The sequence below is a fragment of the Ochotona curzoniae genome, unplaced genomic scaffold (assembly GCF_017591425.1).
Source record: "Ochotona curzoniae isolate NIBS_2020 unplaced genomic scaffold, NIBS_Ocur_1.0 contig_1, whole genome shotgun sequence".
NCBI lineage: Eukaryota > Metazoa > Chordata > Mammalia > Lagomorpha > Ochotonidae > Ochotona > Ochotona curzoniae.
The window spans coordinates 12,846,995-12,872,441 of NW_024464918.1; the positions used below are offsets into that span (position 1 = coordinate 12,846,995).

At 43.9% G+C, this 25,447-nt stretch overlaps 1 protein-coding gene across 1 annotated transcript in view; it reads right to left on the reverse strand.

Moving 5' to 3' along the window:
- Positions 1–25,447, reverse strand: part of TTC1 (tetratricopeptide repeat domain 1) — a 51,503-nt gene that overhangs the window by 7,071 nt on the left and 18,985 nt on the right. The window contains exons 3-7 of the mRNA XM_040986713.1: positions 15,111–15,171; positions 13,137–13,249; positions 9,352–9,388; positions 6,058–6,206; positions 2,639–2,693 (exon numbers count right to left, since the gene is read on the reverse strand). Coding sequence (XP_040842647.1) covers positions 2,639–2,693; positions 6,058–6,206; positions 9,352–9,388; positions 13,137–13,249; positions 15,111–15,171 — 415 coding nt within the window. The remainder of the gene's footprint in view (positions 1–2,638; positions 2,694–6,057; positions 6,207–9,351; positions 9,389–13,136; positions 13,250–15,110; positions 15,172–25,447) is intronic.

A 25,447-nucleotide genomic window follows, 5' to 3' on the forward strand; every position in this document is an offset into this window, starting at 1 on the left:
AAAAACACTAAAGTAAAAAACCATTAGCTTCAGCAAACACAAATAACAGGGCCAGTATCGACAGCTGTTCCAAAAGGCTTCTAGTCAGCCTCCAGGGGTGCACTGCACAGGACATCTGCTGCCCCCGCACCACGGCCCTGACCATCCCCCCAGTCCTTTTAAGCTCATCTTCCCTGGTTACTGTGGCTGAGGGGGCCATCCCAGACACACAGGTGCTCACTGTCCTCGGAGGAGCACTGGAAGCTCTCATGGTCCTTTCTCTGGTTAGGGCTGCGCCACCATGGCCAATGTCTACCCTGGGTTTCCAGTCTAATCTTGCTACTCATAAATGACAAGCTAGGAAAGGAATAACAAATGTTATCCTGACTGTAATAACTGTTTCGGACATCACCCAGAAGGAGTGGGGCCCATAGCACCTACAGGAAAAAGGAAGTTGAGGCACAGCCCATCGAAAGGCAAAAGCAAGTCAATGAATACTGAACAATCTAAATAACCTCACAGTATTCTACACTAATGACACTCTGCAAATGCCAACTACACAGTGCTGCTTTTCATGTCTTACATCTTTAACTGCTAATACTTCAGCAGAAGCCATCGATTTCACAGCAACGAGTTAGCAGTAAAAGCCAGACAGTTCACTATAAAAAAGCCTGCCTCAGAAAGTAACAGCAATTTATGCTCAGCACGAGTGCCCACTAGAGATCTCTGTGCATGGGCCAGTTACCGCACCTGCAACAAGGAGGAAGACCAAAGTGCCCTTGGGAGGGGATGGGCTGAGACTTCTAGAGTTCGTTCCCCCTTCCTCATTATCTGTGGTGGGGCAACAGGCAGGGCACTTTTTTATTCATGATCCTTACAGTCATTAAGAAATAAAGAAGTCTAGTCACTTGAGCTAAATATACATTATTTAGCAAGCAACTGCAGCTGTCTGATGGGAGATGACTAGATTATAGAAGCGACTGAGGGAAACGACACAGCTGGAATACTGCAAATGAAGCGAAGGACAGAAGTAAAACCCAAAGCCATGCCAAATCATTAGAGCAACAAGGACGGAGGCTCTGATTTCATTTGGCATCACAACGGGCTTAAGACTTGGTCTGCACTAGTCCCTTCATGGTTTTGGACTGGCTCAAAACAAAAAATAAAAACAAGAACAAAAACAAAAACAAAAGACACACACCCAGAAACCAATTGCCCAAGAGAAGCCTCCTCAATCCACTAAGGACCATTTACATGCCATCTCTTTCAGCATGAAACTCAGCTCAGCTAAAACAAACCAGGCCCAGGATGATAGCCTTGTGGCTAAAGTGGTGACTTTGCACACGCTGGGATCCCATATGGGCACTGGTTCTAATCCTGACAGCCCTGCTTTCCATCCAGCTCCTTGCTTGCAGCTGGGGAAAGCAGTTGAGGACGGCCCAAAGCCTTGGGATCCTGCACCCATGTGGGAGACCCAGAAGAGGCTCCTGGCACCTAGCTTCAGACCAGCTCAGCTCCAACCCTTGCGGCCACTTGGGAAGTGACTCAGCAGATGGAAGGATCTTCCTCTCTGTCTCTCCAACTCTTCAAAAATAAATAAATAAATAAAAATTTTAAAAGGTAAAATTTCTTCTAATATTGTTAGTAGAATCAGGGAGAGAATGCTCTTTTTCCTTTGTCTTGGAACAAAGACGCTTCAGAGTAATTTTTTTGCTTTAATACACACAGCGTCAAGCTTAATTTATACACAAATTATTAGGGAAACGGCCTTGTTTAGAAAAACTAGGGAAAGCTCCAGAAATATCCTAAGCCTGAACGAAGCAGCTTTCCTTAGAGCCTGCTCTCCTCCACGGGGTCAAAAGGCCTTTGACAGTCCAGGTTCATGGTCTCCTCATTCAACTGCTACTGCCAAGATCCTCTGGGAAATTTCTCATTCTCTGCACACTGATGTCTGAAAGCCACAAACGGCCAGACCCAATTTATTTTTAACTATTCTCTTCGGAGCACACATGACTACAATATATCAAGTTCAAATAACAGATTTAGAAACTATTAGTGTAGAACACAGAGCAGATCTACAGCACGGAAGTGTCAGATTGGCCACCGACAGAATATTCTAGGTCTCTTACAACTGATCTTGTGATGTTCTCTGATTTCAAGTACAACAAAAAGTCACACATAAATCAAAACTTCCTCCCCCATTCTTCCTCCCCCTGTGCATTCTTAATTCCTTACCTTCTTGTGTTCTTGAACACCAAAGGGATCCTCAGTGCCATTTTCAAAACAGGTACGTCCTTGCTTCTGACACGACCTTGGCTATAGTGACTGCAACCTAATGAGCTGAGGGCCTTTTGGGTTGACTAGTAAGTGCAGTAACCCAACTGTTTGAAAGAAATTACTTTATGAAACAGGTCAGTGGCGGCCCACCTGACAGCTGATTCATGTTTGCGCCCTTGCAGTTTTGGTTTCTGAAAAACCCGACAGCATCTCTAACTATGCTGTTCCTTTTGGCTGGAAAGCCACTGGCCCCATACAGCCACTATCTGGAGCACAGCAGGGACCCCAAAGCTATTCCCAGCTCTGAATTCTCCTAGAGTGAATCACTCTCCAGCTCCAGCCTTCTACGTGTTTGTGGCCAAGAGAAGAGAAGCAAACTTACCCAACATCTCTGCTTTCAGTCTTTCATTACGTTCTTCAATTTGCTTAGGTAATCTCTGAAGGGAAAATAGGAAACTGGAGTTAGTGAAAAAAATCGTTAATTTGAGAAGTGTTCAAATTCTAACACGGTGCTCTGTTCAACAGCACAAACGCCATGCAACAAAAGACAAATGTGAACACAGGGTCATACATGCATGCTTTTCCTGATCTTATCAAATAAGGAAAAAGCTACTTATCTGTAGGTAAGTTATACAAAGAGGAATCTTGCTTGATTTGCTGGTGTGATTTTTTTGAGTACTCTCAATGCTGAGATCAAAGGAGGACCACAAAAGAGCTGGTAGAAAACCCCCCGACCTGTCTGAAAGGACACACACCAGATACTTGCTAGCAGAGCATTCCGCTGGTGGGATTGCAGATATGTATGATTTGAATTTCTTTTTCTTTTTTTTTCTGCTCATGATGTTTTCTAACTTGAAGTGCCTGGTTTATACAACCTGACTTACTGAGAATGGTCAGATCAACTTTGGATATTGTTCAATGATCAAGCTCAAGGTTCCCCAACCCTGAGACTGACACATGTGCCGTGTACCATAGGATGTTCAATGCCATCCTTCGTCTGTGTCCACCTGATGGCAGTTTTGATATCTGCAGATATGGCCAAATGGAACCCAAACCTACGCAGTGGAGAGGTGTGGACTGGGTGCTGGGATGCTGGTTTCAGTCTACTCCAAACTGACGGCTGCAGCCACTTGGGGAGGCAGCCAGCAGATGAAACATCTCTTACTTTCTTCAATTCCAACAAAATGAGAAATTATTAAAAAAAAAAAAAAACTTCAAAAATACAGTATGTCCAACATATTACATGCAGCATAAAGAGCTTCCTTTTATATAAAGGGCTTAAAACTGAGCCCAGCACTGTGGCATGCTGGGTAAAGCTGCTGCTTGCCTGCTTTAGCCTTGCTTATTGTGGCATTGGGGCGATGTGCCAGCAGAGGGAAGCTGTCTGTCACTCCCTCTCCTCTCTCTGCAACTTCGCCTTTCAAACACGTTTTTTTTTTGTTTGAAGATTTATTTTATTGTAAACTCAGGTTTACAGAAAGGAGACTGAGAGAAAGATCTTCGATCCACTGGTTCACTCTCCTAGTGGCCATAACGGCCAGATCTGAGCCAATCTGAACCCAGGAGCCAGGAACTTTTTCTAGGTCTCCTATGTAGGGAGGGGTAGGGTCCCAAGGCTTTGGGCCATTCTCTTCGGCTTTCCCAGACCAAGAACAGAGCTGGATGGGAAGTGGAGCATCCGGGAAACAAACCGGCACCCATGTGAGATTCTGGCAGATGCAAAGCAAGGATTTAGCCACTACGCCATTGCACCAGGCCCAAATAAAAAAAATTTTTCTTTAAATTGGAAAATTTGATTTACCGTGAGAAGACAAGACAAGAGAACACTAAGCCAGGAGCTTCTTCTGGGTTCCCCAGGTGGGTGTGGGTCTCAAGATTTTAAGAACCTTATTTCCTCTCTTCATGTCAAACTGAAATTAATCTTACCACCACTCAGGCTATGAATGCTGTATACATATATATACATTTTAATGATCTAAGCTAGTTTCTCATTACTTCATTTCCAGATAACATTTGTAATTAATTAATTCTTCTGAAGAGGTAAAAACAATCATATCAGATATTAATAAGAAGAGATCAGCCAACACGGCTCAGGTTTGCTTTGAGGGAAGCTAGTTCTGTGAAATGAGACCCTGTCAACAGGGATTCAAGCGCTCCCAGGAGCCAGACAGACAGGGAGTGAAGCTGAGTAAAGGAGTTGATGCAGGGCAACAGGGAGTGGTGAGGTCAGCGGTGCGACGGGGCAGCCTTAGAAGAATGTAATATATAGCTTCCAATTCTCAAGAGAAGCGAAACTTAGATTTTTAGATAACAAAATCCTTTTTTTTTTTAAATGTTGGCAAGTGGTCTCAATAAGCAAAGCGAAGCCTGGTTTAAATAAAGCCTGTCTGTAGCCCGCCCCCGCCGGCCGGCTGCTCTGAGTCTCTGCCGCACGCTGGGGGTTCACGATCCATCCGAAAGGCTTTCTGCAAAGTCTGGCAGCAAAGAAATCTGTTCATCTTGCCATCTGAACTCATCTGAACTTCCATAATCTTCTGGGCAATAACACACACATCCGGCTCTCCAGCATTTGAAGTCTGCCTCTATGGCCGACTCAGAGATCAGTAAAGAACCGAGATAAAGACAAAAGCATAAAATTTAAGATATTTTTATTTATCTGAAAGGCAGAGAGACAGAGAGACACAGAGAGAGAGAGAATATGAATCTTCCATTCACTGGCTTATTCCCCCAAAGCCTACAACAACTAGGGTTGGGTCAGACCAAAGCAGGAGCCAGTATCTCCAACCGGATCTCCCCCATGGACAGCAAGAACCCAGCCTGTGAGCTGCCTCCTGTACACTGGTAGCAGTGTAGGATATATAAGGTTATCTTGGGATATATTCAACTAGAAATGTGCTGGACATATAATAAAAAAAAAAATTTGGTAACCTAATTAAAAAAAAATTGGAAGAAAGCCACAAACTTGTAGGGCCAGTGCTGTGGTATAGGGTATAGCATGCTAAGCCTCCACGAGTCTTGGGCCCCAGAACCCACATGGGAGACTCAGAAGCAGCTCCTGGATCCTGGCTTCAGATCACTGAGCTCTGGCCATGGTAGCCATTTGGGGAGTTAACTAGTGGATGGAAGAGCTTTCTCTCTGTCTCTCCTTCTCTCTGTAAACATACCTTTCAGATAAAATCTAAAAATCCTGTTAAGTTTGTTATCTCTACTACACAAAGTCACTTGAGACTAAATTACACAACAGTGGACAAGATCTAACTAATGTAACAATACAGTGACAGTTCTTGACAAGTCTAGAGATTCAAAACTTACACATGCTCTTGTTATAACAAAGATGAAACAGTGCCTAGTCACTGGGAGTTTGCAGTCACCACCTCAAAGATTTTTTTTTTTTAACCTACCTATCTTTAAGAAAAGATATAAAGATTGATTTAGTTGAAAGGCAGAGTGATGGTGGCGGGGTGAGGGAGAGACAAAGAGACAGAGATCTATCCAACGGTTCCCTCCCTCCCCACATGGCTACCACGGCAGGGCTGGGCCAAGCAGAAGGCAGGGGCCGGGAGCTGCCTCAGCTGCCTGGCCTGGACGCATGCAGTGGTCAGGACCTGCCTCAGGTGTTCTGACATGGGATACGGGAATGCCAAGTGGCATGGAACCTGCTGAGCCACAAACACGTGCCTGCCCATCTATTTTGATAAGCTCTTCAAAAGCATTGCAACAGGATCTAGTTGAGCCCCAAAAGATTTAAGAGTCACTAAACAGAGAATACAAGAAAAAGTGTTTTTAGAAATGTCCATTTACCATACAAGCCTCTCTGGCTTGATGCACTGATGGGTCTTTCTCGAGTATAGATTTATAGTCCTCTAGGGCTTCATCTAATTTGTCCGTTTTTTCGTACAACTCTGCTCTCCTCAATATTGCTCTGATGTAGCTGGGGTTTAACTGAATTGCTGTAAGAATAAAAAAAGAGAGAACAAATCATTGTTATCACCAAGAAAAAGGGTGTAAAAACCTTTGATTTTAAATTCTTTCACCAAACATCCTTCCAGAGTATCAAACAAAGGGTCACTGCCAAGGTACCCGAGACCAGTGACCTTTTTCTGAAAAGGGCACAGCAGCCCAAGGTGAGGCTTTGTGGGAGAGACCATCTCTGCACGAGGACCCGGAACAGACACAAATAAACGGGGCCGTGCTCCAGTGAAATCATTTATGGACCCTGAGATCTGAATTTCAAATAACTTTTGCTTACCATGAAACAGATTTCTTTTGATTTGATTTGCACCCATTTAAAATGTAAAGATCATTGCTTAAAAACAAACTGCCTGTGAGCCCAGTACAGTAGCCTAGTGGCGAAAGAACCTCATCTTGCATTCCCCAGGATCCCATATGGACACCAGTTTGTATCCCGGCTGCTCCACTTCCCTTCTAGCTCTCTGTTTATGGCCTGGGAAATCCTTAGCACCCTATACCTATGTGGGAGACCCGGAGGAAGCTCCTGGCTCCTTGTTCCTGATCAGCTCAGCTTAGCCTTTTCTTTCTGTGAATCTATCCAATAAAATAAATAAATATTTTTTAAAAACTGCCTGTTTTATAGACCCTAGAAAAAAAGAATTTTCAGCAAAGAACAAATCTTTAAAACGTTCCTTTAATTTTAGAATTCATTACTGTGGCATAGCTTAGAATGTCAGCTCTGTTTAAGGAACAGAATTGACAACTAAGCAAGGAAATATAATTTATATTATAAAATTCTTGTTTTTAAAAAATTCCTTAAACAGCAAGAAGAAATTCTTAGCTTGCAGGTTGTATATGCACAGAAGGCATGTTGTGTAGGTTTAGGGGGTACAGACTGCTCAACATGGACTACACTGCAAGGCCAGCATCTGCCCGCTTGTCCTCTACCCAGTCTGGAATAGTCCAGAACATAAAGGTCAAGTGCACAGTGAATAAGCAAGAGAAAATCTGAAGGTACAAATTCAAGAGTTGAGGGCTGCCTTCTCGTTAGAGTCCATCATTCTCATTTCCCCAGGCTTTACCTTATGACAGTATGCTCCTAGCTAAATCCCGACTGATCCTTCAACTACCACTCGTGCTTCTGCACTGTGAGGTCACTGGTCTACGCTGCCCTTTCCTTTATCCAGCCCCTAGTAACCCCCTGCCGTGTGCTGTCACAGTAAACTGTGTTTCTCCTACTGCGCTTTGGGCTGTTTATTTTTCCACTAGAAAACATGTTATGTAGCACCTACTGTTTTATATGTTTTATATATACATATATATCTTATGGGTACTGTAGTAAAAAAGGCAGACAAGGTCTTGCTCTTATGAAGCTTAATGCTATTTTAGGCAAGCAAAGACATACACAGGTAAACTTTGAGGAAGGCCAAGGAAAGTATACCAGGAAGAGGGATGACCAAACACGAGGACAGTAAAGCAAGAATAACGTAGGCATGTTGGAGATGAGAAGAGAGTAGGCTGAAGGTACAGGCAAGGACTGAACCACAGAGACCCTCCGTGGCCACGGAAAGGAGTGTGTGATGAGATCTTCAAGTAAGTTTAAAACAGGATCTGTTTCACATTTTTCAAGACCTGCTCTGGCTGCAGTGGGCGGGGCAAGACCAAAAGCAGTGAGATCAGTTGGGAGGTTGCTGCCACGGCAGACAACAGGTGATGCTGGCTGCGACTCAGGTGCAACAGTGGAGGTAGGAGAAGGAAGTCAGATCAAGTGCACACCTTTGCATGTGACCCCATATGCACTGCCAATCAACCAGCCATGCGAAATACGAGAAAGAAAATAATTAGCAACGATTCCAAAGGTTTAAGTGAGTGAAGGAGTGGTAATGTCATTTATTAGAAAGTAAGAAACTGTGAATTATATGTATTTATGAGGTCTGGCCATGTTAAATCTGATATTCCTTTCCATATCTCCAAGAAAAAGTGACATCTGTGTAATGGGATACAGGACTCCAGACCACAGGTCAGAGCTGAAGATAGGACTGGAGCACACAGATATTTGTATTGCTATGAATACACTCCTTTTGTTTCCTTTAGTTTCGCTTAACATAATTTCTTGAGAAAAATAATAAATAAGCAAAGAATACTTATTTTCATTTCCTCTGAATCTGAAGGAAGAGAGAAAGATGAAGTCCTATTCACTGGCTAACTGCCCCAACGCCTGCAACACCTAGGGCTGGTCCAGGTAAAACCTCAAACTCAGAATTCAATCTCAGTCTCCCAAACAGGTTTAGGGACCCGAGCACTTGGGTTACCAAGAGCTGATTCTCGGGATGAGTGTTACAAAGTTGGAGCTGGAAGCAGAGGCAAGAACTGAACCCAGGCGTAATGATATGGAGCAGGACTCCCAAGTGACATCTTGACTGCTGGGTCAGATACTGCCGCAACATGGGTTAAGCTTCTGTCTGTGCAGCCGACATCCCAAGCAGGCGCTGGTTCTTCAGACCTGATTGCTTCACTTCAGATCCAGCTCCCTGCTCATGTACCTAGGAAAGCAGCTGAAAACAGCCCAAGGACATGGCCCCTGTCTACCACATGAGAAACCTGGAAGGGAAGGCAGGGACGGAAGCCTGACCCAGACTTGGACATTGCAGAACCAGTGGATGGTTCACTGCATTAAACCAGCAGGCAGATTTCTGTGTAACTGTCTTTCAAATAAATGAACGTATCTTATTGTATTTAATTATGGTATACCAAACAATAATTTGAAACACATACATACATACACACAGACACACAGACACACCCACACACACGCTGCATGCATGCGCATACACATGGCCCCAGAAGCAGGCAGGCAGACACACCCACACACCTGTCCCATCAACTGCCTCTTCCTCCAAATGTTGGTGCAGCAGCAGCCAGACTGGGATAGGTGGCAAGAATGTCATCCTGGTCTCCAGGGGGATGTCAGGGCCACAGTTACCAGAGCTATCACCTGCTGCCTCCCAGGCTGTGAACACACTGCTTCTTTATAAACCCCAGAGGAACAGTACCCAGGTACAAATGTTTATCTGACCAAAAGCCCTTGCATCCTTTTATCCAGCGGACGTATGCTAATATGCAGTAAGGGGAAAAAAATGGTACCTTTGGTGCAGTCACTGATGGCCAACTCTTTCTTGTCCTAGAAAGAAACATAACGTTAATGTTATCTCATTACTAATAACCGATTATGGAAACACAGAACACTTTTGAAAAAATCATATGAAAAAAATGTACTACTTCCAAAATGAAATTCAAAATACAGAAATGGTTCTGCTTGAAAACTTCCTGGTAATGGCATTAGCATTAGCATGCAGTTTCTTTTGAAAACTGTCTGACACTTAGAAAACTTCGTGCTCAATATAGCGCAATACCCAAAGTGACATCTCCCAGCAGCAGTACAGTTAGGTCATCTTGTCACGCTGCCTCAGTCATAAACCTTAATTTAGCCCTCGGTGAAACAAAAACAAAAACAACAGCAACAACAAAAAAGCACTTCAGCAAATAAGTATGTAACTAGCTTAACCTACTGAATCTAACAGTGTGACAGTGGGAAAGGATTGCTATCAGAACTGGCTTCTGGTCCCAGCCCTGACACGGCGCTGTCGTCTTACGATGGTCCTGCTACCTTCCTTCTCAAAGAATCAGTTGCTTATCTAAAAAATGAACGTGCTGGATGGAACGTTATGTAGGTGCCTTCTAGCTCTTTTTTTCCAATGAGAATTTTTTTTTTTGCAAAATTGCAGAAAACAGATACTTCAAATAAATAATGTTCTCATAAAGCCTACTCTAACAGAAGCTAAATATTTTGTAGAAATTAGGGCACTTTAAAAAGTTCATAAAAAATGTATATTAGGGAAAAACTATATAGCTTTCACAGTTTTTTTAAACATGAAAATGAACTTATTTCTGAATTCCATTTTTCTGAAAGCTTCTGGAAGTTTTCCCATATTTTAAAGCAATGTGCACGAAGCTGTGTTTCAAGACTTGTGATCCCAGACAGCTTCTGGATGGAGAGCGACTATTCCTGACTCAGGGGCACACCAGAGCTGGAAAAGCTAGTGGTGAGATGGTTGCATTAGCATTTAAAACTCCTTTAATGCCACTGACCTGAGTACTTTAAGAACAGTTTAAATGGTGAGTTTTATGCTATGTGCACATTTATTACAATAAACCAAACAAAAAATGTTCCACAGTCACCTGGGAAACACCAACTATAGTAGCTTACCAAATGGCCACACAGTCAATCCATGTATTCAAGTTTCAGGGGAGGATCAGCCTCGTGGCATAAATGGTTAAGCCAGTGCCCACTATGCTGGCATCCCACATGGGCACCAGCTTAAGTCCTAGCTACTGCATTTTTGATCCAGCTGCCTGCTAACAGGCCTGAGAAAGCAGCAGCAAAAGTCTGCAAAATTTGTACAAGTGTTGTGGCGGCACTGCTGTAACCACAGAAATTAGCACAACTTATCACTAATCGGTTCTTTCAATCAAGGAACTGTGCTGCCTCACTAAAGTAACCTTTCTTTAAGGTTCACCGCCAACTAACAACTACCACCTCAGGGCATCCAGCTGCTATCTGCTGTTTCAAGTGTTATTCCCCCAAGCAGCACGCTGTATTTAAAAAAAAAGTCAAAACTTAATTTAATTTTTACTTTTACATAGATACTTAAACCTCTAACAAATGTACAGAACATATAAGCAAAGACAGAAGTACATAATACTCTTGTAGGAAAAATCTGCTTATTCAAAACAAAGTATAAGGAGCCTGGCATGGTGGCAAAGCACGTTGATCTTTTGCCTGCAGAACCAGCATCCCATATGGCTACTGGTTCATGTTCCAGCTGCTCCACTTCCAATCCAGCTCCCTGCTTATGCCCTGAATTAAAGCAACAGAGGATGGCCCAACTCCCTGAACCACACATGGGAGAGCCACAGAGAAGCTCCTGACACCTGCCTTTGGCCATTGAGGCCATTTGGGGGGTGAACCAGTAGATACAAGACCTCTCTCTTTTATACCTGCCTTTCAAATGACAGTAAAAAGTATTTTAAAACAAACAAAACAAAATCCACATAGTACATAATATACTAGGACATTTGGTTTAAAACATTTAAAAGCCATTCCTTAGGGCTTTGTGGGTTTAGAATCAAGGCAGAAAGTCAGTCCTAACTCCCATTAGCTTTTTCTCTAGACACAAAACATTCGGTCAGGACATTCGGATGCCAATTTTGCAAACCTTTTAGAAATTTTTAAAGAGTTAACTTGTCATGTCCCTGGAAGTTCAGAAGAGGTTCATTGCACAAGCCTGCAAGCTCTCAAATCTCTTAAGTTCAGCAAACCAACTACTCACTGCACAGCACACGGTCGCCTGGCAACGCTCGGCCAGTTCTCCTGAACACGACCAAGACTGAGCAAGAACAGATAATCTCAATCCTCAAACCTGGAACTATCAATAACCTGGGCAAACGTGCAAATAACGCTACATCTCCAAAGCCACAGGTGGATGGTGCATTTTTTCTGACACGGAATTGTCAACTTGCTCCCATTTCGTGACAGTGAAGCCCAGAGTTTGAGAATGTGCCAAGATGGAGAAGGAAACACCAACTCACAACCTCCTGCTGTCAGCACTGCTGGCGGTGACTTCTGTTGGCTGTGAATACACCAACAAATACTGTTTTAAAAAACATAAAACTGCGTTCTTTTCTTTAAGATTTATTTATTTTTATTGGAATGAAGATTTTCCATCTGCTGGTTCACTCCCCAAGTGGCCGCAAAAGCCCGAGTTGAACTGATTTGAAGCCAGGAGCCAGGAGCTTCCTCTGGGTCTGCCACATGGGTGCAGGGTCCCAAGGCTTTGGGCCGTCCTCGACTGCTTCCCCAGGTCATAAGCAGGGAGCTGGATGGAACTGGGACTGCTGGGATTAGAACCAGCACCCATATGGGATTGCAGCGTGTGCAAGACAAGAACTTCAGCTACTAGGCTACCGCACCAGGCCCCCAAGCGGCTTTATTTTCTTGAATACAAAATGCTTGCTCACACTCTTTAAAATTATTTTTCTTCTACCAGTAAACACAAAAATTTCACTTTGGAGGGCTGGGCACAGTAGCCTAATGGCTGAACACCTGATCTAAACCAAACCAACCAACGAAACCTACTCTACTCCATATTGAGCCAGCTTTATGACTGCTTAGACTCAAACAACCTGCTCTGTACTCTAGATTAAGTATAATTAAACAAGAGGTATTTAAAAGCAAAACAAAGAACGCAAAAATCCAACACTTCAATCTAATGAGACTGTTGAGTAAGAAAATCAGACAAGCGAGCAACAAATCTAACCCTTAATAGCAATACAGTAAGGAAATGAATAAATTTGTACTCTCACCCACTGTACATTCTATACCACATTCTTAATCCTCTAGAAATACAAAATGCTGTGATTTCCTGACATCAGTTTCACATTAATGTGGTGCCGTTCATCACAGTGGCAATATTTAGCAGAAAAAAAATCAGAATGTTAAGTACAAACAACTGTAAGCCTACAGTTTCATCCAGCGCTTCCAGGTTCCGTGCATCTTTATCTAGAATTCTAGAAGCCTAAAACAAGCTGCTGCAAGCTGTTTCTAGGGCACGTACTACTTGGTCCTTGCTTCCCTAACCTGCCCCAGTTTTTCCTGCAACGCATTCAGAGACTTGAATGGGGAATATCAGCAGTAATTTTACTCAAGTTTTGTAGAACATTTTACTGTTCCGTCCATCAATATATTATCAGGAGGGTGGGAAGGTAGCAGTAGTATCTAAGTTTCAGTACTAGTTTTTGGAAAGTAACCACCCTTCTGAAACAACGCAAGCCCACGTGCTTCTTGAGAAGAAAAGGTCAAGCACCCATACCTGCTTCATCCTTGCGGCAGCTCGATTTGAAAACAGAATGGACCTGTCCTTCTGGAAGCAGGACGGGCACATCTGAAGGGCTTGACTGTAGGAACTTTCCGCTTCCATATAATCTGAGGAAGACAAGATAAAGGGTGAGTGCCCAATCTGCTCTTACTCCAGATCCACTATATCCCACAGGGTCTCAATGCACACAGCGTTTTGTTCACAGGATAAAGCTTTCAAACAAAAAGTGATTACAGCCTGTTGAGTGTCAGCAGTAGAAATCCCTTGCCCTTTTGCTCTTCCTTGAAAGAAACAGGGCTTGGCTGCCATCAATCTCATGAAGGTACTTTGTGAACCAACAGACATGCTGTCAATGAAGAGTCCTCAACACTTAGGTGTCCCTGCACATTCAAGACATTTTAGCTTGCATTTGGCTCAGCAATCTGGACAAGAGCTTTCCAAGGAAGCTAAGGAATTAAGCAGATGAAAAAGGCTGAAGTTTGGGATCTGCAATGGGCATTTAACCTAGCAACTGGGATGCACGCAGCTCCAGCCTCCTGCTAATGCAGACCCTGGCAGGCAATGGTGACGAGCCAAGTCGGCGTGCTTCCACCATGCATGGCGAAGACCTCGGCTCACTCCCAGCTGCCAGCTCTGACCGAGGCATCTGGACAGTGAACAAGCACACAGGAGGTCTGCACTTGTCACCTTGCCATTTTTACTCTGCTTCAAATTTGGGGAAAAACAAAAAGACTTGGATCCATGACCTGGGCAAATTCTATATATAATTTCATTAATTCTCATGCTTTCATATACTCATTTTGGCTGAAACAGTATCTGTGAAGTACCTGCAGAGACATTTTACAGACCTAAAAGCAGCAATGTAAAAACCAGTACTAAACTAAAAACACTCAAAGAGAAAATGCTGGTAAGGTTTTTGTATTCTTATCATACGCAGAATTATACTAAGAGAAAACACCTTGTTCATTTTTTCCCCCTCAGGTTTGAAAAACTTTCCATAGGTCTGAAATATTTAATACTAACACAAATATATATATTTTTCAAAACTAAAACTATACAGTTTCATTAGATTAAAAAGCAGTAATGACTGCTAAGCCATGATATAGCACAAGTAATTTAAAGCTTGCTTTGAAATTTAATTCATTTATTTGAAATGGAGAGGGAGAGGAAGGAAGAACAGGCTTCCATCTGCAGGTACACTCCGTAACACCTACAACCACTGGGCTGGGCCACGGGGAGTCGGGAGGCAGAAACTCAGATCCAAGTGTTGCACCCAATTGCTGGAGTCCCACCTCTCAGCTATCCCTTGCTGCCCGCAGCCATGCGCATTAGCAGGAGGCCGCCGGCAGGAGGGGAGCTGACACTGGAACCTACAAACTCCGCCGTGGAAGGAGGCATCCTAACTGCTCGCTAGATATCCCCCCCTCATTCCTATACCCTTTCTGAAATGTACATTCTGAGACGTGACAAATGGTTGCTAGACAATTAAATAGCTTCTCCTCAATTACTGTGATGAATCTGAATTCCTAAGCAGTTGTAGGAAATGCAGTAAGGATGAAAAAGATCTGTCTATTTAAGGCGCCCAAGGAAAAAGGCACGTTGAAGAGCAGAGAATGCATAAAGGACTTCGCTAGGCCTTGCTGTGCTCACGAGGCTGTCTTCACAGCACTGTGCCCAGTGAGGGAGGGGCACTCTGCTTTACAGCGGCAAGCAAATAGCAATAGCTTTAGAGTTCTACCCTTGATCTTTGTATTAATGGTGAATACAGAAAAGAAAAACCAATGCTGGCTGGAGTCAGCTGAGAACTACTCAGACATGGTAACCCAACTCCAAGCGGCTGGGAAGCAATACTGTGCCTCGAATATTCCAGGACTGCTAGTTGTTACCAAATGTTACTTAGTGTTTCTTGCTAGACTCTGTAACAGCAGGAGTCAAGGCAAGTGGTGTTGGTGCTAAAACGCATCTTACCTCCTTTCTTAAACTGTTCATTTCCTTCCTCCTTTAATTTAGTGCTTTCTTCTCTTCTTTTCTGAAAGAGATCGAGGAGTTAAAAGGTCAGCTTTCTTAACACACAGGTCTATTAAACAGCAAACTGACTTTTTTTTTTTAAAGTGTGTTTTCAGTGGCTGGCATTATGATGTAGCAGATAAAACCATGTCTTTTAACACTGCCACTCCAAATGGGTGCCTGTTTTAGTACTGGCTGCTCCACTTCCAATCCAATTCCTTGCTATTGCACCCGGGAAAACAGCAGACGATGGCTAAAATGCTTGGACCCCGTCACCCACAGGGCGGCCCAAGTGAAGTTCCTAGCTTCAGCCTGGTCCAGCACCAGCCAATGTAGCCATTTGGGGAGTGAGCCACTAGAGCAAAGCCTTTGAAATTAATACTTTTTTTCTTTAAACAAGGCTTACTTCCATTTATTCAAAAGGTGAGCAGCAGACGCATAGACAGATCTTTCACCCACTAGTTCAGGCCCCAAATACGGCCACCGCCACCGCCAGGGCTAGACCAGCAAGCTAGGACCAGTAACCAGGGGTCCAGAAGTCCATCTAGCTCTCCACCATGAGTGATGAGGTCCCAAGCACTGAAGGCATCATCTGCTGCCTACCGGGTGCCCAGAGTACGTACTGCATCATAGAGTAGCACCTAGGACTTGAACTGGAAGGCGAGCATCCCAACCGACAGCTTAGCCAACTGGGTCACAATGCCTACCCACAGACTGAATTTTGAAAACTGATGGCTACCACGGTAACCGGAGGAGGGCAGAGTTTGCCTCCAACCAAGCCAGGAAGGGTTGGTGGAATTCTGGCGGGCCCCTCAGGCTGTGAGACTACCGTTGTACCAATGAGTGGCACAGACCTATACCGCCCCCCACCAATAAGGGCCGAGGAAACCCCCATTTTGGCTTCCAAGTTAAGGAGAGTTTAAAAATCTCCATTCCCCGTCTATTTTGTGCTCTTCTTCCTCTGCAGCTCACTCCTCATGTCTGTCCTTTCTGCTGCACAGGAAAGGGAAGCCCGTGACCGCGGCTCCCTGAAATAAAGGCCATCTAAATGCTTTTCATATATTTGCACGAGTTATTCTTTCCCTGGTGGTCAGTGAATCTAACATTTTGGCAAGTGGCAAATCTAACAAAAACTGCATCAGTTTAACCTAAATTTTAGAATAGTAAGGGGGGGGAGCATTTTGGTTAATCACTAATTGCACTTTTTATGCTTCAGTCACAAAACTAAGTTTTCTTAGTCATTTCCTGATTCCCATCTGCTGGCTCACTTCTCCCAAATAAGCACCAACAGCTAAGGCTGGGCTGTTACTGGGAGCTGGGAACAGGTTTCCCGCGTGGGTGGAAGGACCAAACACCTGAGCCATCACTGTAACCTCCTGGGGTTTGCATGAGTAGGAAGACGGTCTCTGGAGACAGAGGTGGGTAAACTGATACGGCATGATCACGTCTTAGCCAGCATTCTATACACTATGCTCACTGCGCGGCCCTAGGAAGGCAGATTTCCCGGTGAGACCGGGGACTCTTAGGATCAAAGGGTGGTTTTAAAAACAGGCTAAGAAAACAAATATCAAGTCAAGACAGCTCTGCTAAGTCAAAAAGCAGAAAATCTAAGTATCTTTTTTTGAAAGTCGGGCTAGAATAGAGTTACAATGGTAGCACAAAAATTTATAATTATTCCCTTAATTTTTGCTTCATTTGATGTATATTCAATTTCATAATCAGAGCTATTCAATAATCTAAATATAGGCCACACACCTTAGCTGTCAAGAGCAGAGAGCTAGGGACACAGTTTATAGCCACTCAACAAAACTACCACACAAGAGAATTCCTCCAAATAAGAAGAGGGGCTGAACACTGGGAAGTCAAGAAAAGTCCATAACAAATCCAGTTTTAACATTGATAAAATATAAATCCTTTAAGAGTAATTAATCAAATTATTAGAATTTAATGTCTGTCCTTTGGCAACTTGTGGAATCCTCCAGGTTCACTCTCATTTCCAATCACTTGCTCACTGATAACTTTTTCCAAGCCAACTCCTCAGGAATGTTCTGGGAACACAAATAACATCACTCACTGTCAGATCAAGCTAATGTGAGGCATACGCGTGTGTGTTTTAGGAAACTAACCATTTCTGACTCAATTTTATCATCACGATCCCAATGGGCAAAGCCAAGGTATACCCAGAGAGGAGCAATGGACAAGGGCCAGCCTGAGAAAAGCTTATCATATTTTATATTTCAGTAACGAGGAGGACTAACACCTGAGCTTGCAAAGAGAAGGACTCCAACACATAATTCTGAGGTCAACTATAAATGCACTTAAAAGTTTAGGGAAAACTGAATTCAAAGATAAGGTTATGTTGGTGCCAAAAGAAAAAAGAAATTCATGTACAGCATTTTCTGTGACATACATTCCCAAGAATTTCTGAAGCAGCCTCACTTTTTAAATGAGATATTTTTGTTTGGCTATTAAACCACAACTGAGCTTCACACTAAGGAGTAAACGCTGCAAAAGAGGTACTGCTTCCCTCTCCACAGATCCTGTAGACTGAGAATTAATGCAATTATCAATATCATGGGGAACATCTCCTTGGAAACGTCTAAAAATAGCACTTTGAGGAGAAAGTTGAACTATCTCCCAGCTGTGCCGAGACTAACTCAATTCAGTACAAAGACGGGGTTTATTCTGCTACGGAAGCATACGCTCCCTGCAGACAGACAGGCATGCTGTGTAATGGCACAGGAACCCAAGGACAGCTGGGGTACAGTGCTCAGGTCTCGGCAGGTGTAGTGCCAGGCGTGTTTGCATAAGCAGGCTCTGGTGGCACAGACATCCTGTCGCACTCAGGCACAGATTTTTTTCTGGCTCCGTTCTATAAACAGAAGCTCCTAATGCGGTTAGGAGCCCCCTTGCACGCCTCCACAATGCCTCTCAACATATTCCAGAGGCCTCACAGGCAAACATTTGCTCTTGAATCATTCTCATGGAAACCAAAGAGCGTTTGTAAGGGTTCTTTACTTAGTACTTCTCCCTTTCTACCCATGGAAACTCAGGAGGAAATAATAATATTACGCTGTGTTAGAAATCATCACAGGTACTGCCAAGGAAAATTAGAAAATTAGAAAATGCCCTTAATGAAAGGAGTTTATTTTAAATTTATTTGAAAGGCAGAGAGACGGAGAGAGAGGGATGGGACCTTTCCCTAACAGGGCAAGGTGAAGCCAGGAGCCAAGCACTCAAACCAGCCGGCTGTAGCAACGCAGCCTCCTGGACGGCCATGGCTGCCCTCGGTGTACTACACATTCTCAGGAAGCCAGAGTTGGAAGTGAGGCCGAAACGGCTACTCATGCACTGGACAGAGGACACAGGTGTCCCACACAGCAGCACTGTCACTGTGCCAAATGGCAGCCCTTAGATTGGACGCTACTACAACCACCATAAACGTCTAAGCTTGCTATTCAAAATTCAGTAAAACCAGCACGAGCATACCACTTCACTGCCTGTCATCTGCTGTCACGTACATCCTCAGCTCATTCACCTTCCAAGACAATACCGGGCGGCACAGAGCTCTCCTCACAGGTGAAGAACCAGCACCGACCTGTGTGCTTCACACTACACATCACACTTCCGTTCCAACCTGCCCAACCCCGTCTCCCACGGCCACCCGACGCAAGTTCTCCCTTCAGGGCAGTCTGAGCTCATTCTTGTCTCAGGAAACCTAGTATGTTTTTTGCTTTACTCTTTTTCTTTGCTTATACATTCCTACTCTGGAATGCTCCTTCATGGAACAACTCTTCCCTAAATCAAGATCTCTTTAGAAGTGATCCTACACCAGGTACACAGCTCTTTCAGATTTCTCAACCAAGTTCCTCTAGGTTTTTTTGGATTTTTAAGATTTATTTGTTTTTATTGCAAAGTCAGATATACAGAGAGGAAAATCTTCCATCCACTGATTCACTCCCCCTAAGTGGCCACAACGGCTGGAGCTGCGTCAATCCGAAGCCAGGAGCCAAGAGCCTCTTCCGGATCTCCCATGTGGTTGGCAGGGTCCCAAGGCATTGGGCCATTCTCAACTGCTTTCCCAGGCCACAAGCAGGGAGCTGGATGGGAAGCAGGGCTGCCAGGATATGAACCGGGGCCTATCTGGAATCCTGGCGCATGCAAAGACCTTAACCACCAGGCTACAGCTCTGGGCCCAGTCCTTCTAGTTCTCTTCCTTCACCTGCCCTCCCGAGGGGGAGATCTTACTGCAGGTGTACGGAACATTCCAGGTGTCATATTTTGCTCTTTGACCACCTTAGACCTGGAATTAGCATTTTCCCAAGAAGTTCAGGACATTTCAGTGGAGAATCAGAATTAGAAACCAAGATCTATCTAGGTGCCAGTGGGCTGGTAGCAGGGCGTCATTCCTTTCAGACTTTCTCAGTGAATACAACCCAACAAACACATCTTCAAGTTAAACACAAACAACACGTGTTTGTGCAAACGCAAGTGAGACTCAACACCACAGGATTCTCTGCTCTTCCCCACGGTGAAAACTCTCATTCCCTCAACAGTAATACCAGAACGCCTAGGTTCAAATCCTTGCTCTGCTCCCAATTCCAGCTTCTTGCCAACACATGCCCTGCGAGGAGGCATGACCGTTCAAAGAGCTGGCTCCCGCTACCCACATGGATCCAAACGGAGTTTCTAGATCCTGGCTCTGGCTTAGCCTAGCCCCAGCTGTTGCGGACATCTGGAGAGCAAGCCAGCAGATGGTACACCTGTACATCTCTCTCTCTGCCTTCCCAAAAAACCACACACACACCAAAATACTAAAACAAGGAGAAAAATAATATGCAGGGAAAACAAATTATGAATTTTAAACAGAAAAAGACCAAGTGTACTGATGTATTTACAATGTTCAAAGGAAAAAAAAACATGATCAAGCAAGAAGAGTATATTTAGCAAAAGAAAGAGAGAATAAACACATTCACAAGTAAACAGTAACTAGCACCAAATCTCCTTTAGAAGACTCAATAAAGTCCTGCAGGTTGAGAGGACTCAATTCTAGACGGTAACATGAACCACAAAAGGTCACCAAAATGGCAAATACACAACAGGGTTTTCTCATTTCTCTTAACTTCTTTAAAGGATTATAAAAAGCATCAATTATGATAGTACACTGTAAGGTTTATAACACACATTGATAAATTCCATGACAAAGGCAGCAGTACAAAGCGAGGGAAGGCAATGGAGCAATATTATAGCAATGCTTCTACAGTTAGTGGTGCTAAGTGGCACTAGGTTATAATATGTATTTATGAAACCCAGGCAATAAATCAGAAAACAGTGAAAAAAGCAAATACTTCTTAAAAATAAAATCCAGTTTTATAACACTATATTAATATAATACTTTTTTAAAATGCAAAACTAAAAAAGCAAGTAAGGGGCAGATGTTCAGCAACAGGGTTAAGATGACACATCCCATATTGGGGTGTGTGGGTTCAGGTGACAGGCGTGCGTCCAATCCAGCGTCCTGTTAATGTATACACTGTGAGTCAGTAACGGCACAAGAACCTGGGTCCTTGCTACTGATGTGAGAGCAGTGACTGTGTTCCAGGCTCTTAGCTTCAACGTGGCCCAGCCCTTGGTGTCTGAGGGCTTGAACCAGCAAATGGAAGATCTCTTGTCTAATTGTTTCCCTACTTTTTAAGTAAACATTTTTTTAAAAGATTTATCTATTTTTATTGCAGTCACATTTTCAGAGAGAAGAGACAGAGACAAAGATCCTCCATTGGCTGGTTCTCTCCCCAAGCGGCTACAACAACTGGAGAAGAGCTGATCCGAGGCCTCCTGGAGCTTCCCCCAGGTCGTTCACGTGGGTGCAGGGTCCCAAGGCTTTAGACAGTCCTCAACTGCTTTCCTAGGTCTCAAGCAGGGAGTATGTGGCTGGGGGGCAGAGCATCCGGGATATGAACCAGTGGCCATATGAGATCCCAGTGCATGCAAAGTGAGGATTTTAGCCACCAGGCTACTGTGCCGAGCCCAAAACTTTTTTTTTTTAAAGATTTATTTATTTTTATTGGAAAGTCAGATATACAGAGAGGAAGAAAGAGAAGAAGATCTTCTGTCCAATGGTTCACTCCGCAAGTAGCTGCAATGGCTGGAGCTGAGCCAATCCGAAGCCAGGAGCCAGGAGCTCTTCCGGGTCTCCCACGCAAGTGCAGAGTCCCAAGGATTTGGGCCATCCTCAACTGCTTTCCCAGGCCACAAGCAGGGAGCTAGACGGGAAGCGTGGCTGCCAGGATTAGAACTGGCGCCCATATAGGATCCTGGCATGTTCAAGGTGAGGACTTTAACCACTACACTATCACACCTGGCCCGTAGACTGGAATTTTTTTTTTAAAGATTTATTTATTGTTACTGGAAAGGCAGTAACAATAAACTGTGGGAAGTAGAAACTGAGCAAGGCAGGCAGATTCTGTAAAGAGAGAAGTACAGTTTACACACACGTCCTGACCCTAAAGAAAGTCACTTCTAATTCCCTTAACTGTAAAGGACATGCCTGGAAAGAGATGACAATGACTTTTGCATAAGAAAACTGTACTTTCTTGAAGAATGCTGAGATAGTATGCTGTAAAAACATCCTTTTAAAAAAAAATTCTTTATTTTCTCCAGCTGTGGTCAACGGCCTAGGTCGCACTGTACCTAGCCAAGTGTTAACACTGCTGGGAGTAAAACAGCTAATAACTGGTGGGCATCCTGGGTCTGGTTAATGCAAATCTGTGTTGATCATACAGTGCACCAGCATAGTCATCCAGCCTGTTCTATTTTTCTTCCTCTTTCTTCTAAAGATACGGGGCGGGGGGCAGGCCTGCGAGCCTGGATCCTTAGGCCCACCTGTATGGTAGAGTGCTGGGTCCGTGAGCACAGAGGGCACGGGGGTCTGATGGGGGCCCAGGTCGCTTGGCCTGGGTGCTTTGGGCTCACAGCAGGTGCCAGGTCTACGAGCCCCCGGGGGTGGAGGGTCCAGCAGTGACCAGGTCAGACTGCACGGGATGCCAATGGTGCTGAGCAAAGCCCACTGGCCACCTGGCAGCAATCTGTAGGGGGCTTGGTATGTGAACTTGTAGGGGGTCTGGGGAATGGAAAAAGTAGGGATGTGTAAGGACATGAGGTTTCACGTCCAGGACAGCTGGCCTGACTGTAGAGTGTATGTGTCAGATGAAGGCCTCCTTGGTGGAAAAGACAAAGCAGTGGATAGCAGGCCCGGAAGGGATCCCGGCACATGCAAGGCGAAGACTTTAGCCACTAGGTTACTGCACTGGGCCCCAAGCTAGGTTTGAAATGATAAGCAAGCAGACAAGCAAGTAGAAGGAGAACATTTGGAGAAGCATGTAAATTTCACTTTAGTTGCTATTAAAATTTAGTTAGATCATTGAAATAAAGATGAACTTTTCAAAATGCTGCTGACAGAACTTGGTAGTCACTTGAAAAAAACAGAACTGGATCCCAAAGTCCCAGCTTATGCAAAAGTAAGCTCCCGTGCGTGGTGCAGCTATTAAAATCCTAGTTGAGGCTACCACGTCCAATGTAAGAGTGTCTAGCTGGGAGTCCTGGCATCACGTGTGATTCCAGCTTCCGACTAGAAGCACCCACGCAGGCAGCAGGTGCTAGCCGAGGCCTGTGGGCACCTGTCACCCACGGAGAGATCAGGATTCCAGGATTTGGTCTGGACTCGCCTTGAGTGTTGCAGGAATCAGAGAGTCAATCAGAGGATGCAAGAACTCTATTTTTCAAACAAATTCTAAAAACAAATGAAACTTAAAATACTAACTTTAATTAAAAAAATAAACTTGAAATGGTTTGGAAATCTAAATGTAAAAAAGCTAAAGCATACAAGCACTAGTAAAAAATAGAAACGACTTCCTGCTTAGCTCCAGCACAGGGCGTGGCTTTCTAGGATGGCTCAGAATTGAGAGGTAAAAGAACAAGAGGTTGATGTATCCAATTATTAAAATCTGAAATTCTGTCCAGGAAAATCCCTTATAAACAAAGTCAAGAGAGAACTGATCAAACAGATATTTGTACACAAATACTCCTAACACTAATGACACCAACAAGGTAGACACATCCAAATGGCCAAGGACAAAGGGATGGACAAACAACTTGCTTCAACATGGGTGAGCCTTGAGAACATAATGCTTAGTGAAATAAGGTGACACAAAGGGACAGTGTGACAGTGCTCAGATAAGGCACTTACGAGCAGTCACATTCACAGGGCTACAGCGCCTGCACTATGGCAGTCTCGCTGAGGTCTCAGGTAAGGAAAACCAGAGAGGTACTGTTTAAGAACTATAAAGTTTGAGAAGAAGAGAAGGTTCTGGAAGATATATAATGGTAATGATTGTTCAGATATGTAAGTCTGACGCCACTAAACTGCACATTTAAAAATACAATAAATTTTGCTAAGTATTTAAAATCACAATTAACAGGGAAAAGATAAGAACTGACAACCCACCCAAACTATATGTAAGTGTTGCTAAAATATATGAAAGCAAACCTTGAATTCACTACAATAAAATATAAACTAACAATGCTGAGATAATTTTTCTACCAGCTTTTTAGGTTTTACCTACCTCCAGTGAGAAGAGCCTACACACAGAAAGCAACAATCAATAACTGCTGGCAGGGATGTGGGGAGAAGGTACCGTAATCCTTTGTTGGTGGGAATGTCAACTAGCGCAACCACTATGGAAGTCCATGAGGAGAATCCTCACACAGCTGAGCGACACCTGACCCAGCCATCCCACACCTGGGAGCATTTCCAAACGGAATCTGTCAGCGCAAGAGAGACCTGCAATTCCACGGTTACAGCGGCACAACAGCTCAGACACGGAAACAACCCAGACGCTCAACAACAGATGAGTGGATAAAGAAACTGGTATATTTGCAATAAGCAATACTACTCCGCCATTGAAACAGAATGTAATTTTACCATCCACAACGAAAGGAACCCAGCAGGAAACCATTATGTTTAGTGAAATAAGCCAGGCCCAAGAAGACAAATACATGTTCTGATAAACAATGAATAATACACAGAACACATACGAATTAAAAAAAACTACTATAAACTCTACAAGGGAGACTAGCACACGAGAAAATAATGCAAGTATACAGCATGCATCTTACCCCCAAATAATAATAGGATTCCCAGGATTATTTGTTTTCCTTTATTGGAAAGTCAAGATATATAGAGGAAAGACAGAGAGAAACATCTTTCGTCCACTGATTCGCTCCCCAAGTGGCTGCAATGACTGGAGCTGAGCAAATCCAAAGTCAGGAACCTCTTTTGGGTCTCCTATGAGGGGGCAGGATCCCAAGGCTTTGGGCTGTCCTCCATTGCTTTCCCAGGCCACAAGGCAGGGGACTAGATGGGAAGCATAGGACACAAACCAGTGGCCATAGGTGCGTACAAAGTGAGGGCTTTAGCCACTAGGCTTCCGTGCTGGGCCCCCTCAGCATTATTTTAAGTTACTTTCAAATATACTTTAAAAAATTTTTTTAATTTATTTTTATTGGAGAGTCAGATATACAGAGAGGAGGAGAGACAGAGGAAGATCTTCTATCCGATGATTCATTCGCCAAGCAGTCACAATGCCTAGAGCTGCACCAATCTGAAGCCAGGAGCTTCTTCCAGGTCTCCAACTTGGGTGCAAGGTCCCAAGGCTTTGGGCCACCCTCAACTGCTTTCCCAGGTAGGGAGCTACAGGGGAAGCGGTGCCTTGGGATTAGAACTGGTGCCCATATGGGATCCCAGCGAGTTCAAGGCAAGGATTTTTGCTACTAGGCTATCACACCGGGCCCTAATTATACTTTTAATTTGCATTATTTTATTTTCTTATTTCTCCTCTACTTGCCATGTTGTGATGCATTTACATATCAGAAAGTTTAGCCCACAATGACAAAACCAATGATTATGTCATGGTTAATAACTTGGGCACAAAGAGGGGGATGTAGTGAGAGAGTAAGTGGAAGGATAGAGAGGAAGATCTCTTATGCATGCAAATCTACATTGAGGGAAAAAAATGTGTAAAAATTTAAAAAATTGAAAAGTATGACAATATGTGTTACTGGTGAGGCTGTGGGAACTCCCACCCGGCTGCTGGGAGTGTAAACTGACACTATTCTTCTGCAGGGGGATGTGACATCCCTAAGAAAACCATATGTGCATTGACCAAACAATCCCGCTTGTAGGATGCTATCCTGAAGACACACTTAGAAAACATGGATACACTGCACACGGCGAGGCTGCG